The 16,176-nt window shown below is 37.7% G+C and overlaps 3 protein-coding genes across 10 annotated transcripts in view; 2 read left to right on the top strand and 1 right to left on the bottom strand.

Annotated features, from left to right (window-relative positions):
* LOC109725702 (squamosa promoter-binding-like protein 14) overlaps nucleotides 1-425 on the top strand; it is a 2,911-nt gene extending 2,486 nt beyond the window's left edge. The window contains exon 3 of the mRNA XM_020254998.1: nucleotides 1-425. This exon is cut by the window's left edge and continues 471 nt beyond it. Coding sequence (XP_020110587.1) covers nucleotides 1-107 — 107 coding nt within the window. The 3' untranslated portion in view covers nucleotides 108-425.
* LOC109725703 (G patch domain-containing protein 11) lies at nucleotides 582-3,169 on the bottom strand. Of its 5 annotated transcripts, none has more exons than XR_002220319.1 (5): nucleotides 2,832-3,137; nucleotides 2,149-2,739; nucleotides 1,513-1,578; nucleotides 1,112-1,238; nucleotides 582-1,001 (listed from the first exon to the last, which is right to left on the bottom strand). XR_002220319.1 is itself a non-coding variant. In XM_020255000.1 (4 exons), the coding sequence occupies exons 1-4, from the start codon at nucleotides 2,934-2,936 to the stop codon at nucleotides 1,179-1,181; spliced, it is 822 nt and encodes a 273-aa protein (XP_020110589.1). In that variant the 5' UTR covers nucleotides 2,937-3,135; the 3' UTR covers nucleotides 582-1,178. The 5 variants fall into 5 exon arrangements, 2 of the variants coding, with proteins under 2 accessions (XP_020110589.1, XP_020110588.1); XR_002220318.1 differs by having other exon boundaries at nucleotides 582-974; nucleotides 2,832-3,130; XR_002220317.1 differs by having other exon boundaries at nucleotides 582-974; nucleotides 1,112-1,578; nucleotides 2,832-3,169.
* On the top strand, nucleotides 4,740-10,336 carry LOC109725714 (ETHYLENE INSENSITIVE 3-like 3 protein). Of its 4 annotated transcripts, XR_002220324.1 has the most exons (5): nucleotides 4,740-4,925; nucleotides 5,543-7,458; nucleotides 7,808-7,897; nucleotides 8,259-8,316; nucleotides 8,555-10,336. XR_002220324.1 is itself a non-coding variant. In XM_020255021.1 (3 exons), exon 2 carries the CDS (start codon nucleotides 5,668-5,670, stop codon nucleotides 7,456-7,458), a length of 1,791 nt encoding a protein of 596 aa, XP_020110610.1. In that variant the 5' UTR covers nucleotides 4,740-4,925; nucleotides 5,543-5,667; the 3' UTR covers nucleotides 7,808-10,331. The 4 variants fall into 4 exon arrangements, 1 of the variants encoding a protein (XP_020110610.1); XR_002220323.1 differs by having other exon boundaries at nucleotides 8,259-10,336; XR_002220322.1 differs by having other exon boundaries at nucleotides 7,808-8,316; nucleotides 8,555-10,331.

The following is a 16,176-nucleotide window of genomic DNA, read 5'->3' as shown; positions in this document are numbered from 1 at the left end:
TCTCCGGTGAGCTCGAGTTAGCCCTGCAAGGAAACGGGCCACACCTGGATCATGGCTCAGGTCGGGGGTTCGAGCCCTCGGGTCACGGCATGAACTGGTCTCTGTAGACCGTGGGATGATCTGAGGTTTTGTTCCAAAGTCATGGGGGTATGTGGCTTTGGTTTTGTTCCTCCCTCGTTAATGTCGTGAATTCGCTTGTGATCCCATGGATGTATCTCAGAACACATTTTATCTGTGTAGAACCTACTAAGTATGTTGCTCTAAGGGTCTTAGCTTCATGTTCTTTTCCGTTTCTTTCTTGTTGATGCTTCCTCTATGTAGGTTTGCAGTTGCTGAGTGATATTACGTTTGTTTCTTTCTAGCAGCTTCTGTGATTATATGATTGAGTTAAATAATGCAAGGCCACTGGTAGTGTCTTGTTATTAGTTTTGGTCGTATGAATCAGGTGGCGAAACATCTGGTTAAAAGGACATTTTCTGCGGTTTACGGTTTCTTCTTTGCATTCAAGTAGATCCTTCAACTAAGGAATGTTTATCAACTGAGATAATGCTTACGCTTGCTGAAATATCAGACTGGCTGAGTTTAGTTGTCATGCAATTGTGAACACCAAAAATGGCTTTACTGATATGAAATGGAAAGCGCACTCCACTATCCTAGCATACAAATGGTGCTCAAGTACCAACAAAAGATAACCGAACTATTATGCGTAATCTGAAAAGCAAGCGAAAATAGAGACCAGAAGTAAGCTTCCCACAATACATCAAGGCCCTCCGAGCCAAAAACGTAAAAGAGATGATACTGTTGCCCGGTTTCCATCACAACACACCACAAGGGTGTTCGCACACGCGCTCCGACCGTAGACTCAGCCACTTGTTCACCTCTTTGAATGCTATAGCCATCACCGCTATCTATATTAGTCGACTTAGCCTACCTGGCTCTGATCGACCGGAATTAAGTATTGCTGCATGCCAGATCTGTGAATTTGCAATACGCTTTAAGGGCTGTCAGCACACCACGAGAAGGAACTTATACAAAGTCATTAGATACTGATGTCATATGTTGCAATTCTTCGTTGCTCAAAAGGTTGCAGGAACAAATGCCAAACCAATACCTGGAAGATTGGCCCCATTTAGTAGCAGAGGCAGGCATCCGCTTAAAGGCCTTTAAAAAGCTAGTGTTCAGTGGTCATCTTCATTCACTCCGGGACAGTTGGTCGCCAGTGCCTCTGCGGACTCATACTGAAATACAAAAAACAGAAAACAAAAGAGAAAGGAGAAGGGTGGTTTCCTTCAGCAAGATGAACAGTAATAGCCCCCCCACCTATAGCAGAGTATAAGCCTCCAATTTTGGCCCAGCATAATTTATTTATGGCAATCAAAAATTTAAACCTCAGTAGTAAGATTGGGAAATTGAATGATCGCATATTAACTTGCTTACCAAAAAGATAAACAGAATCATAAAAAAGAAAAAAATCCTAACGAAGCTATAGACACTTTGAAGCACACTATTTACCTGGCATCCACAATAAAGGCAGTAGCGATGTTCATCTCTCAGTTTGGTCAATAACTCGTGCAAATCCTGTGAGGCAACTTTCATAATATTAATCCTACTTTAGGGACCGACAACACTCAAAAACCAAAACAGTACAATAAAATTCCTCCAAAGATACAGGGCGACTTTAAGGTAAGTGCTTATTTGGCCCCCGAATTCTAGAACAGCTTCTCTAGTTGGAGTACGAAGGAGAAAGCTGGCGAAATAAGCTTTGGAGAGCCAGTCAAAGGCTCCAAGTTGAAGCGCATATTTCTACCTGCCCTAGAAAGCTGCCAATAAAAGCTTCTTCTAAAAAGCTCGTGAAACGGCATTTCTGCAGAAGCTCCGCTAATAGGCAATTACCTTCAAACAGCTGCTATTACTACGACTACTACTACTACTAATATTTTTCAGCTAGTACTTCCACAATGATGGATTGGCGTTCATGTATTCTATCAATAACACTTCAAAAGGATCGAAGTTTCTTGTAACAACTAGCAACTTTTCATTATGGCTAGGAACCGAATGAGTGTGGCGCGGCACTATGATCATTCTAAAAGAAGCTAGCTTTACAAGCTCTGAGAGCTTCTCTTTAACGAGAACAGCAAAATCATATACCTCTTCAGTGATCACTTCTTCTTCTTCCTTCTCCTCCTCCTCCTCCTCCTCTGCCGCCGCCACGGCCGTGCCCTCCGCCTTCATGTTTGCATCGGCATCTTCCGTCGGCAGCGGCTCCTCGACGATCTCCCTATTCTCCAATTGGGCGAGCGCCGCATCCGCCTTCCTGTAATCCGCGACGACGCGGCGGGTCCTCCACTGCCTCCGCTGCCGCGACCCGAACTCCGCCGCCATCTCCTCCTCCATCCGCCGCGTCCTCTCCGCCGCCTCCCTCCCCCGACGCGCCGCCTCCTCCGCCGGCGACGCCGCCCCGATCCCGGCCCTCGAGCGCCGGATCTCCAGCGCGACCGGCTCGGCCCGGCCGGCCCCGTCCTTCCCGAGCGCCGAGCCGGGGCTGAACCCCATCCGGCGCAGGAGCTTGAACCCGACGTTGGTCTCGGGGATCGCCGCGTCGAGCCCCGCCACGGTGCGCTCGTCCTCCTCCCGCTGCCTCCGCTCGCGCTCGAGCCGCCGCTGCTCCTGCCAGCTCAGCCCCCTCGGCCTCTTCGGCTTCGCCTGTTGCGGCAGGAGCCGCTCCTTGGACCCGAGTTTCTGATGGGCACGGCACAAGCTAGGGTTAGCGTTTTCCAGAACCGTAAAAGACTTAGGATCAGGGTTAGGGTTAGGGTTATGGTTGGGTTTACCCTCGTGGAGGAGGAGGAGGAGGAGGAGGAGGAGAGGTCGGGAGGGAGGAAGAGGGAGAGGTCGCCCATGTAGTCGTCTTCTTCCTCGGCGCCTTTCCCCGCCATTGAACTGATGCGAGAAAATGGGAGAAGCAATACGCCAATGCCGCAGTGCAGTTTGGTACTAGGCTTTTGACTTTTATTGGGCCGGACTCGACCCAATCCTATGTTTTAAACCTCGTCGCAGCGCTCTAGTACCGGCCCGATAAGTTGGGCCCCACACATTCCATAGGCTCCTTCTCTTCCTAAACTAGGCTTTTCTACTAAGGCCCAAACTGGACCCAGTACGAATCTATCTCCTTTTTTTTTTTTGTAATTGAGGCCTCTCGCTGTAACCCCCTGTAAAATCCGATATTAACTAGATTTGAATACCCCGGTAGAAATGTGCTTAATCCGATTGTATTGATTCTGTTAAAATATAATTTCCAGAGTTTCACAGCAAAACAGAAATATAAATTCCTATTAGATCTGTTCTTTTTTTCTAAATTATTATATAGTATCATATATACATCCTAGGCTAGATTCCGCGGACTAAAAAAAAACTCAAGTAATACATGCGTGTACCACAACTTTCAAGTCAATCAAATTTTAACACATATATCATCACAAGAGCTCATAATGTGACGTTTTATATTTTTGGTTTTTTGGTCCGAAAGATTTGATACTCATTGTATATCTATAATCTGGGAGCAGAAGGGAGAGATTCCAGTATCAACTGGAGAGAGTCTCTCATCCAAATTGTAACCAAGTAAGAGGCCCTCCGCGTCATTCCAAACATTAATTGATGGACTTTTTTTGCAAATAGTCTCCTTACAAAAAAAATTTTTAAAATTTGACCCTGTCAAAAATTTATTTGCAAAAATGACCATGGTCCCGCCACGCAAGCGCCACGTCAGCGCCACGCGGGCAGGGCTGGGCCAGATGGTTAAGTTGAACACGGTGAATCATTCACCGTGTCCAATACAAAAATCTTGTATTGAACACGGTGAATGGTTCACCGTGTTCAACTTAAACATCTGGGCTCGTCCTGCCCGCGTGGCGCTGACGTGGCGCTGGCGTGGCAGGGGCAGGACCATTTTTGCAAATAATTTTTGGACGGGACTATTTTTGCAAATAAAATTTATCAGGGGGCTATTTGCCAAAAAAGCCCTTAATTGATTTATTATTATCACCTGTAGATTAAATCTACAGTTGAATATTCGTTGTGGATTAGCTTGAATAATAGTTTCTCTCTCTCTTTGTTATGTCGAGTAAGAGGCGGCAAAGATACCAGCATCATATATGCGACATACAGCTGTTAATGCCTATATAATAAACGGGAATATTTACTATTGGTGCGCGACAACTAGGCACAATGCCACTCTTTTTATATATATATATATATATATATATATATATATATATATATATATATATATATATATATTAACACTTTATTTTTCGAGCTAATTTAGTAATTAGATATGTAAATGAATAGTTAAATCCTTTAATATTTTTGTATAGAAAGAGCTCAATCATAGTTAATAATTTTTATTACGAGCATGCTTAGTAAATTACGCATTTAGGAGGTTTTTAATACTTGCAGTACATTTTTCTCTTCATATATTCATGCGACAAAGGTTCAAAGTATGAAGCAAAAAATAGAAGTCAACTAATTAATACGTACCAAGCTCAAAATTAGTAATTTCCCAAGTAACGTGCATCAAAATTCGCATTATAAATTTTTTATTATTACCATAAAAAAGGGGGCGGCTTTGAAGGATTCGGTCCATTGAACTTGATTCTGCTTGAACAGGTGCACTGCATCGAAATAACAATAAAATAATCCCACCGAGTGGGTCTAGAGTGATTTTTCCAAAGTTGTGGGGGTAAAAAGGTAATTTCACGGGCATCGTCGTCTCCAATTGCAAATTTCAATCCCCGCTGTCGTTCAGTTTCGTCGCTCGTTTCGATCCACCGCGGAAGGAGAGATTAAAGAGGGACGAGAGAAAACCCTCGGGCGAAATCGTCGGGCTCGAAACCCTAGGAAGAGGAGCTGCTTCCGTCTCCAATTCGGTATTGATTCGTGGACCTCTTATTCCCTATTTTTGTGGGGTTTTGCTCTCTTTGCGTTTGTTCGTCGGAGTCTCTAATCTCGATTGTTTACATCTTTGAATGATCTAGAATCGACTCGTAAAACTTGTTTTGATTGTGGTGAGTTGTTATTGGAGTTGCAAAGGTGGGGTTTTTTTATTTATTCGATGAAAGGGATGAGCTTTCTAACTCTTTTTGTGTTTTCGGTGATTAATTCGATGGTTTTTATTAGTTTTTGTATCGATTTATTATATTAGTCGCTGGGGATGATTGGGGTTTTTGAAAAGGTGGGATTTTTTAATAGTTTTTTACTAAATTTTTACTGTTGAAAGAAGCTCTTAGAATCGTTTGTATTAGACTAGATTACGCTTTTAATAGGACTACATATGCTAGGGTTAGAGATTATTAAACTGGTTAGCACGATTTGTAGGAAACTTTGAATTAGGGATTATTCAGATGGCGCTGAATTTCTGAAGCTTGTTAATTTTTGCATTCTTAATGATGCCTGTGGAAGGGTTAGATTTATGTCAGCTTGGAGAAAAATGTCATTCTATGTAATTTGTCTTATTGTGTTTAATTCGGTCCATTTCTCTCTCCAGGGCTTGAATGCTACCTTGTAAGTTCTTCCCTTTGAAGGATTTGTCAGTCTAATAGAGGAAGAGTCGATTGGTTTGTCAAAAAAGAAAAAAAGAAAAAAAGAAAAAAAAAAAAGGGCAGATTTTTTATGGATCACCTAGCAATCATTGCTACCGATTTGGGTGATAGTTCGGATTTCGAGGTGGATGGTGTGAGGTGCGAAAACCTGACGGAGAATGACGTTAGTGATGAAGAAATCGATGCGGAAGACCTCACGAGGCGCATGTGGAAAGACCAAATTAAGCTCAGGAGGATCAAGGAGCGGCAGAAGCTCGCTTCTCAGCTGGCTTCTTCGGACAAAACTAAGACTAAACCCACCTCTGATCAAGCTCGAAGGAAGAAGATGTCGCGGGCCCAAGACGGGATCCTTAAATACATGTTAAAATTGATGGAGGTGTGCAATGTACGCGGGTTCGTCTACGGAATAATACCCGAAAAAGGAAAACCAGTTAGCGGGGCTTCTGATAATATTCGAGCTTGGTGGAAGGAGAAGGTTAAGTTTGATAAGAACGGGCCAGCGGCTATAGCGAAGTATGAGGCGGAGAACTTTGCTGCTGAAAATTCTCTTAGTAATGGAAGTAAAAATCTTCATAGTCTAATGGATCTTCAAGATGCTACTTTGGGCTCTCTCCTTTCTTCTTTAATGCAGCATTGCAACCCACCTCAGCGTAAATATCCTTTAGAGAAGGGGGTTCCTCCCCCATGGTGGCCGACGGGTAATGAGGAGTGGTGGGCTCCTTTGGGCTTACCAAAGGGTATGAGCCCGCCTTATAAGAAGCCGCATGACCTTAAGAAGTTATGGAAAGTTGGGGTTTTGACTGGTGTGATCAAGCACATGTCTCCTAACGTTGAGAAGATTAAAACGCATGTACGGAAATCCAAGTGTTTGCAGGATAAGATGAGCGCGAAAGAGAGCTTGATTTGGCTAGGAGTGTTAAACAAAGAAGAAATGGCCCTTCACCAGCTAAGTAGTGATAATGGGGTATCTGAAATAAGTCAACGTAGTGGTCATGGGGAGCGCAGGGAGGATACAAATAGTAGTAGTAGCGAATATGATGTCGATGGCTTTGAGGAGAGAAATCCGAATTTGGTTGCGAATACTAGTGGGGAAACTTCAAGTTCAAAAAAGAAGGAAAACAGTTCGCCTAAAGATGCAGAGCAAGTTACTGAACCGAGAAAGAGAAAAAGGTCAGGTGACATGAGTTCGGCACTTGTTGAGCAGCAGGCAGAAGCCACTCAGGATGAAAACCGACAAGAGAATTTGCGAAATGGGATGCCAAATATGAATCACACATACGTGCCGGTTGCGGCTTATCAGCCAGTTAGTTTTGATCGAGTGAATCGTACGTATCAAACTTCACAGCATCATGAAGATCTTCAAAACCAGATTATTGTTCCTGAAACTGGGGTTAATAATTATGCAAGTATTCCTCATGATGTCCCTCCAATAAACATGTATATGGGAGGACAGCCTTTACAGTATACTGAAAATGATTTATTGGAGTCTCGAGGCACTCTTCAATCTGGCAGTAGAATTGAATTTGTCTCTCCATCTAATTATTATGGGCCCTCACAAGGAAAACAACAGCTCCAGTCTAATGTAATTGATCAGCAGATGAGAACATTGGTTTCTGAGGTACCGGTTCATAGTAGTAATGTTTTTACGGGACATGCATTGGCAACTAGCGGAAATTCCAATGCAGTTGCTGGCGACATGCATCCATTCATGGATGAACCTTTCTACAATGAACCAGATAAGTTTGTTGGCAGTTCGTTCGAAGGGTTGTCCTTAGATTTCATCGGGATTGGCAGTCCTTCCTTAAGTGGCCTAGATGATTTGCTGCATGATGACGATATTATTGAGTATTTAGGAACATAAGTGAGTAGCTATGTTTTTATCTCTTATTTGACTAAAATACAAAGAAACCCCTGGATATACGGCAGTCTGCACTTTACTTCCCTTGGGTAATCAAAATATATGGATAACCCTTAGGTTTATAAACCATGAAAACTTTACTCCCTTCCATAGGGAGATAAAGTGCAGAATTTTCTAATAAATTGAAGCATTATCTGTGTGGTTGGATAATAGATGGGGCGCAAAGTGCAAACTGTGATAAATCTAGGCGAGTTTTCTATACTTTAGTATCCTTTTTCTTTCTGCTTGCCCTTTTAGAGTGATTGCTTAATGTTTTTACCTCTTTTTCTTTTTGTTCTTTTTCACTCTTCAGGTAAAGGCGTTGCATATCTCTTCAACTGACTGTTTCATAGGTTCTACTTAAAATTGTCAATGGTATACTTCAACCAAGTCAAAAAAGATGGTAGTATGCTCCTCTTACTGTCAGGTTTTATTGTTCAAAATGTTTTTATAGAGATTCTGAATGATAACGGACTTGAATTCTTTTAAGAGTAATGGCCCACAAGATGGAATGCTTTTAAGAATAATGGCCCGCAAGATGGAAGGCTTTTAAGGATAATGACCCATGAAATGGAAGGCAACTTCTTCTAAGATTACCTGGCCATCCTTGAGTTGTTATATCTATCTCCTTAGAGGTGTTTTGGTAAAATTTTATTGTTATCTGGCTAGAAAATATGGCATGAATGACTTTTTTCGTTTAAGCTATATTCCTGGTGTTTGAATGCAACTTGATTAGTTTCTCTTGCTATTCACCGCAAAACCAGGAAATGGGAAACCAGAGGTAGTGAGGAGAGGAATAGCCTGCATAATCGAAACTGCAAGGTTAGAATCTAACCATGCAAAACTTGTTATATTATGTCACAGCTGATACACGTTCTTCGACAACTCATTTCAGCTGCAAGCTTTATATTAGCCTCAAACTAGTCAAATCAGATGCACCAAATGCATACATCCTATCGAAGGTTTTCTAGTTGTCTTTGGCATGCATACTTGGCATTTTTATTGCTAAGTGCGTGTAAATGTTAACTTCATTATTTGAGAATTTTACCTCTATAACCAGATAGGAGAGAGACCGCTCACCACAAGCCATGACTAATGAGCCTAGTCGCAGACTCACAATAACTTCGTCTTCCTTCATTCTCCATTTCATCCATTTTTCACTTTAGACTCCTGTATATGAAGTGTTAATTGTCAAGTGTGAGGTCATTAATTATACCTTTCTGTGCATAACCCTTTTCCTTTTGATTTTTACTGGGTTATAATTTCTGGCTTTTGTATCTCGGATATTTTTCAGCTACTTTATAATGAGTTACATCTATTAACAATTTGAGATGCTTTTCTGTTTCATTTTTCCATTCCTTTAAATAGACACAATATTTCTGAATTCTTCCCTCAATTTTACAATATTTCTACTTCTCTGTAATATCCTGGACTCGCTACAACCCGCCGGTGATGAGAATGCTCTCAGACGCGGTCAGCGGCGGGGATGATGGTGAGGCTCAAATTGGGAATTTGAGGAAATTGGGTGAGAAAAAGGGGGGAAGGAGAGAATACAGAGACAGAGATCAGATTAGGAGTAGATTGGAGATAGAGAAGAGAGGAGAGGAAATTGGGAAAAGCTGGGAGGAAGAAGAAGAATTATTGGGGAGAAAGAAAGTGTTAATTCATTTCATTCATTGCTATCCCTTTCCCTGGTACATTTACTATTTATACTATTTTATATGTACTAAAATGTAAAATAGTACAAAATAGGAGACTCAGTTGTAAAAGTTAATAAAATGGTAAATGGGCCACCAAGGCTTCAATCTGTGAGGAATTTTGGGCTCTTAGACTGAGCTGATGCAATGGAAGAACGGCCTTGGACCGGAACGCCTCTTGATAATTCGACCTCAGCTCGGATGCATGTGTTGGCTTGTCTCATTGGCTTTACGGTCGGATCCGTCGCTTCCGACCACACGATCCGTTAAGTAGGTTTAAGTATGCCCTCCCAACCACTTTGTTTGCCTAGATCCTATTAGGCTCCTCGATGCGTTCCGGATGAGCCTAAGCTGTCGCCTTCTCGTTCTTCGCCGCTTCGACCACCGTTCGCCTTGGCTGCTACCTCCATGAGCGGTCTTCATCAGACCTCCATAAGCTCTTTCTCAACTCTCGTTCTTTTATTCCCTATTTATTATTACTCTTCTATATTATTATCTACTTAGCCATGACTCCTCCCTTAACTACTCAGGATGTTACATTCTCTTTGCAATGTTATATCTTTACCTGATGAATTTTGATGATGTGCTTCCTGAAGTCTGACCTTTCTCAGAATAGAAGCCTATATATCTTAATTTATTTTGCATAGTGATTGTTAACACCCTTACCATGCCAAGATCCTGAAACAGTCTCCATCTTGTAAAAGCCATCTTTTTTTCCAGCTTATGGCTAATTACCTTAACCTTAAGTATTACTTGCTACCGGAATCTGGCTGTGATCTTGTCTTTTTGCTGGCTTTTATGCTTAAAGATCTCATCTATAAGATCTAGAGCATATCCTGTATAACGGTCCTAGAATCTTGCTGTATGTTTTATACTATTTGCGACTCCTTGCTCAGTGTTTTCAGAGACATTCAAGCCCTTCAGGAGTAATCCAATTACATTTTGGTGTCAACAATGATCTACATCTTTTTAGCAGGATTTACTGTATGAGCAATTCTCTATGATGCTTTCTTTTAGTTACTCCTGTGACTGTCTTTAACTATCATTATTCTGTATGGAATATGAAGAAGCCTTTTGGGCTGACTGAGAACCTATTGCACTGTAATTCTTATGGAGTAATTAATTCTTAATCTTATCTTCCTCAAGTTGCACTATCTGTTTCTTATTTTCTTTAAAGTTTCTGTAATGACCTGTTTGAGGTAATTTCTATTTTTTTTTTTTTAATGCGGCATCTTCCAATTGGTGCTACCCTCTCCTAAAGGACAAGTGTAAAATATTTTGCATTGTGACAATTGAAACCTCTTTTAGCTTTTGCTTGGCATGAGCATATTGTGGCAGAGGGAATGCCACTGCATCAAAATGTGCTTCTGTTTTTCACCACCACAACTGGAAATTTTCACTCTAGCATTGCATCAAAATGTGCTGAAAATATTAAAAAAAAAAAAAAAAAAACCCTTTGTAATCTGATTGTAGCTTGGGTCTGAATCTGGATTGTGTAGTACAATCAGTATATGAATGTTATAGCCTTGTGGGCAAGGAAGGTGATAACTAGTCTTATAGGATATATATCTTGAAGTTTCCAAGTTCACCTTCAGTTTTTAAGTAAGAAATATATGCTAGTTGTGCCTTGTTGCTCTAATCCTATCTTATGCTTTTGGGGCTCAAATTATTATTTTTCATATATATATTTAGAGAGAGGGTAGCAGTTCTACCGTAACATTTATGTCTCAAACTAAGCAAATTCTTTTTTTCCAAAGAAAAAAGTACAATAATGTTTTTTTTGAAGAAATGAGGGGATGGTGAATTTTAGCGACACAATTTGATTGATTGAGGCTACGGTGATGTGGTAATACTGTTATATTTCAGATATTTGTCACTTGCATGCTTACTGAATTTTCACAATTAACATTTGAATTCACAACCACTCTTTTTAAGTGTGGAGGCTACAACCATTGAAGTTAGAGCCCTAGCGCAGTTCAAACTGTATTGTTTATCAAATATTTAATTTTTAGTTTTTGAAAATAGAGAAATACTTTTTAACTTGTGCTTCTTGAAGCAAAGAAGTAATTCCAAAAACTATGGCTTTTAAGAAAAGTACTACGTACCTACAATCTCCTTGTTAGAGAAGAACAATCAATTAGTTAGGAGATTCATTGCTATATGGCATATGTTCTTTAGCTTAGATCTTTAGGGGAAATAAATAATAAATTTAGTAAATTAGTTGTTACTTAAACCAACTAATATATAGAAGCTTGCCCAAGCCCCTCTCCTCTAAAATTAATAAAATAAATCAAGGATTGCCATCATGAGCTCAGAATAGCCCTAGGTCAGAAGTTAAACAGTTATACTGCTATATTTTAATAAAAATGAAACCTAGCATATATATATATATATATATATATATATATATATATAAAGAGAGAGAGAGAGAGAGAGNGTAGTTTCCCGGTTTTTGGATTATCGTGTTTTGTGAACCACGATAAATATCATAAGGTCGGATCAAAAATAATAATCGAATTAGATATATTATAGTAATATCTAACATCCATTTATCTTCTAATACACCCCGAAAAAAAAAACGTAAATCAGAGAGAGTTAAAAAAAAAAAATGTTCACTGGGATTATTTAAATATAAATATGTATACCAGGAGATGAACGGTGCACTCCTAGCGCAAACATAAAAATTCACCTTGTGCCACTTAATTGGTGGTTCAAATTTATGCCTCTAACTTAGTGGCACAAGCATAGGTGTGAAATCAAATAAGAAAAAATAAATCTCTGTTTTTTTAGATTTTCCCTTATACCACCGAGTTAGTGGCACAAATTTGTGTCATTTACTTAATGGCATAAGTTGAATTTTTATGAGTAATTCCCATAAAAAAATGTACGGTTAGTATGATGTGTGTTCCCCAGGATTGAGTGAGTTATTGGTTGAATAGTATAATCTAACAGGTGGAAATAGTATGATGTGTCCCCTAGGGTTGAGTGAGTTATTGATTGAATAGTATAATATATCTAAGAGGTGGAAATAGTCAAAGGATTAAATCTAACAGCGAAAAACTCGATAGCAACAAGTGCTTGGTGCTATCGATAATATTCTAGTGTCTCCGGGCCCCCCCGCCCCCCCCCCACAATTCAAAATTGAGGTGCTAATTACAAATTAAAAGTTGACAACCTAATCCTTCTTTGTGATTTCAGGCCTTCCTTTTCTAACCCTGTGATCATTTTGTACATGTTATATATGTTAGTACTCAACAATAAAAATATAACACTACTCGTTCTACATAAGCTGACCCTTTAAACCATTGTTTAACAAATAACACTATCATATTATCTGAGCAGGTGTAGTGAAATATTTGGTGGGTTTTTTATTTTTGTTATTTTTATTTTTTTTTCTCCCTCTTTTTTTTATTTTCTTTTGCTGGTGAGGTTTTGATACACCTAATCCAATTATCTCCTTATATTATTTATATATATTATATATAATAATATATAATATATATATATATTATATGAGAGCTCTTAAAATCTTTGCAGTAGAAGCACAGAAACAAAGATCAATTATTCCTCTCTTTGTCATTTTCTTAATCCATTTTAAGTAAACAGTGGAACTCCTTCGATGCTGATACTCGATTTGAATAAAGGAGTTGAAAGGGTGATGTTACATTAATAAGATTTAATTCTCCTTACTCAGCTACCAAATCACATTTGAAACACATGTTAATTATCTAGCTATGACTTGAAGTTAATATTATTTAATTTTCGGGCTATACGGATAGAAATTTTAAATCAATTTGTTTACTTACTCCAATATACAATTTTAATAAGTTTCTTTCCAATTGAGCTCTTCTACATTAAATTTTCAACAGTACTATCATTCTTTTTATTTTATCGAGTTTGAAAATGAAGGTGATACAAGACTGAGTCTAACGCTTGCATGCTTAATTAATTTGTCACACTATATATATATATATCAATTAAGTTTCGACTTTGCTTGTTTAACTTGTTGATATTAATAATGTAGGCCACAGGGATTGCAAAGTATAAAATGAAAGTAAAAAAAAAAAAAAAAAAAACTTTAGCAGGTAACAAAAGGCCAAAGATATTTTGGTGAAAAAAAGTTTTTTTTTTTTTTTTTAATTTATGGGGAGGATTTAAAGTGAGTTAAGTGAAGGCGATCCGAGTTGGATTTGGTCAAAAAAAAAAATGGTGACACATGAGACAATATATAGAATAAAAACAAGTCTATTTATTATATATACATTTTTTACTATTTCACATATTTGTTTTTTTAGGTATTAATTTATCATGCGGATCCGTTTCAACTCACAGTGAAAGAAGAAGAGTCCGTATCCGAGAGTTGTTGTGAAGAAATGGACAAGAGCAGAAGCCGGTGAGGTGGGTCCATCTCCGTTTATTTATTATTTTTTTTTCTTTTACCACCTAACATAAATTTTATTTGAAGAAACTATTTTCTGCACCCGGTGTATAATTATATATAATACACCGCGCTACCAAAGAAAAAAAAAAAAATGCTACTACATTGGAGTAGCGCCCGCTACTTTATTGAAGAACTTCTAAATGCGCTTCTCAACGAAATATCGTTTGGTGAGTTAAATTGCTCGTATCGAAAAGTTTATCGTCCTACTTTTAAGACCGACCAATCTAAAAAGGACTAGCAGCAAAAAGCGAGGTGTTTATCTTAAAATCAATTCTAACTAATTATTAGATGTATGCTATGTTTGAAAAAATTATATACTGAGTAAATATCTATTGATTACTGAAATTATTTGTTATCGCAGTAAAATGCTTTTAAATTCTATATATATATATATATATATATATATATATATAACTTTTTCCGAGGTAGAGATTGCATATAATTGTTCCATTGAGTTTTGATTTTAAGATGTTAATCATGCATTAACACTTGCATCCCGGTGCATGAGGAAATAAAAGTACACCTGGTGCAGGCAATGAATTACGAGGTGTGAAACGGTGGTCCAATCGGGGTGCGTCTAATTTCTTGGTTCATTAGAGCGGGCTCGGCGATCGGAGCGATCAGAGCCGTCCGTTGGCGTGGGGACTTTTGACCGGCTCTCGGGGTTGTGGGGCCCGCGTCGTAACGTCCCTGGACCGGACTTTTCCAAAAAGCGGCACGGCCCTTCCCGCCCCCGCCATCGCACACGTGGCCTCCCTTAAAAAGGTCACCATCGCGTCATGCATGCGTCAGCTCCAGGTGGCGCACGGATCTGTTTATGATGAAATGACAAAAAAAAAAATTTAAAAAAATTTGACCATTCATTCATTTATTTATTTATAACATATATATATATATATATATATATATATATATATATATATAGATATATATCNTGGAGGGACACCAAAGTAAAAATAGAAAAGCCTTCGAAAAAGCAATTATAAAGCAATTTAATATATGTTTTTTGAAGTCTATTGGTAGATATAAATAGCTTATCAGTGAAATCATAGGAAATTAAAATTGAAACAGTGACTAAATTTTTTTATTATTATTATTTTAACTATTGTTTTTCTATTTTTGCTTTGGTGTCTCCCCGTTTAACTATGCAAAATTTGGTGTCTCATCGTTTCACTCTTACGTGCTTTGGTGTCCCCCCAAAAACTTCAAAAGGGATATATATATATATATAATATTAATCATATATTAAAACTAATATCTAGGATGATCTATTAAAAAGTGCTGAAATTAAAATCGTTAAATTGATACGTTTTAAACCACAGGGTAGCAAAGTGAGAATGCACGAAACCACAGGGGGGGGGGTTTTGAAGTTTTCCCTATATATATATATATATTTTAATTAGTATATAATTTTGATTATAGATCCTACTAGATAATTTTTCACGACTTTAATTTTAGCAATTAATCTTTCAATTTATTTAATTTTAATAATTTTTAATTTTTTTAATATAAAATTTAAGTTAGTTGTTTATTTTAATTAATCTATAGTTACGTAAATTGTATAAAATATATTTATTAAAATTATAAATATAAATAATGTATTTAAATTTTTAAGTTAAAAAGTAACTAATTGGTTCAAATCAGAAAAACCAAAAGGTCTGATAGTAAAATTAAAATTTTTAAAGATTAGGTAGTCAATCCAAAGAGTAATATATAGGTGGGATAAGTTTTATACATTTTTAACTAATAATTAATAGCGCAAGTAAATTAATAAAATTATATCAAATTGTCCGTTCATTAAGTAATAATTTGTAGGCAATATTTTAGACAATTTAAAGCACGTTCTAGTAATAAATTTACTAGAAAGGGAGCTTTATACGTAATGCTGGGGTTCTAGGTTTCACACTTAAAATTCAATTTTTGTTAAATGAATTTCGTATTATCACCAACTATTTAGAGAAAAATTGTGAGTAAAACTTGATGAATTCATAAATTCGTACGTTGTGCATTTATTGCTTCTCAATCTCATCTTATATATATTTTTTATGACGAATATATGATGTATAGATAAAATAACGAGAACCAGCTAAATATATGTGCGTGTATATATATAGCAAAAGTTTAAAAGATAATAGAAAATTAAATACTCATTTGCAATCATATATAGTTTTTTAAAATTTTTTAAAATAAAATTGTTGTGTGAAAATGGTGTAGGAGTAGACAGTAAATTACGTATAAAAAATATTTTAAAAAATTTAAGATATTAAATATTTAACTATAGGGAAAAAAAAAAGTATAATAAATTAGTAAAAAGCTTGAATAGAGCTAGGTTCAAATTTTTCTTTGGAAATAAGCAAAGCAATAGAGGGCAATGTGGTCACATAGTCTACAAAGGCAAACAACCCAACCCCTCAATCTCCCAAAATATATAATTAGGATAAACCTCCTTCTCCATTTAATATTTTCCTCCCCTCCTCTTCTCCTCTTCTCCTCTTCTCCTCTTCATGTTCATAAAAATAATAATAATAATAATTTAGAACCTAG

Source organism: Ananas comosus, linkage group 20 (genome assembly GCF_001540865.1).
Source record: "Ananas comosus cultivar F153 linkage group 20, ASM154086v1, whole genome shotgun sequence".
Taxonomy (NCBI): Eukaryota; Viridiplantae; Streptophyta; class Magnoliopsida; order Poales; family Bromeliaceae; genus Ananas; species Ananas comosus.
Note: the sequence above shows the minus strand (reverse complement) of the source record. Positions and strands in the feature narration are given on the sequence as shown.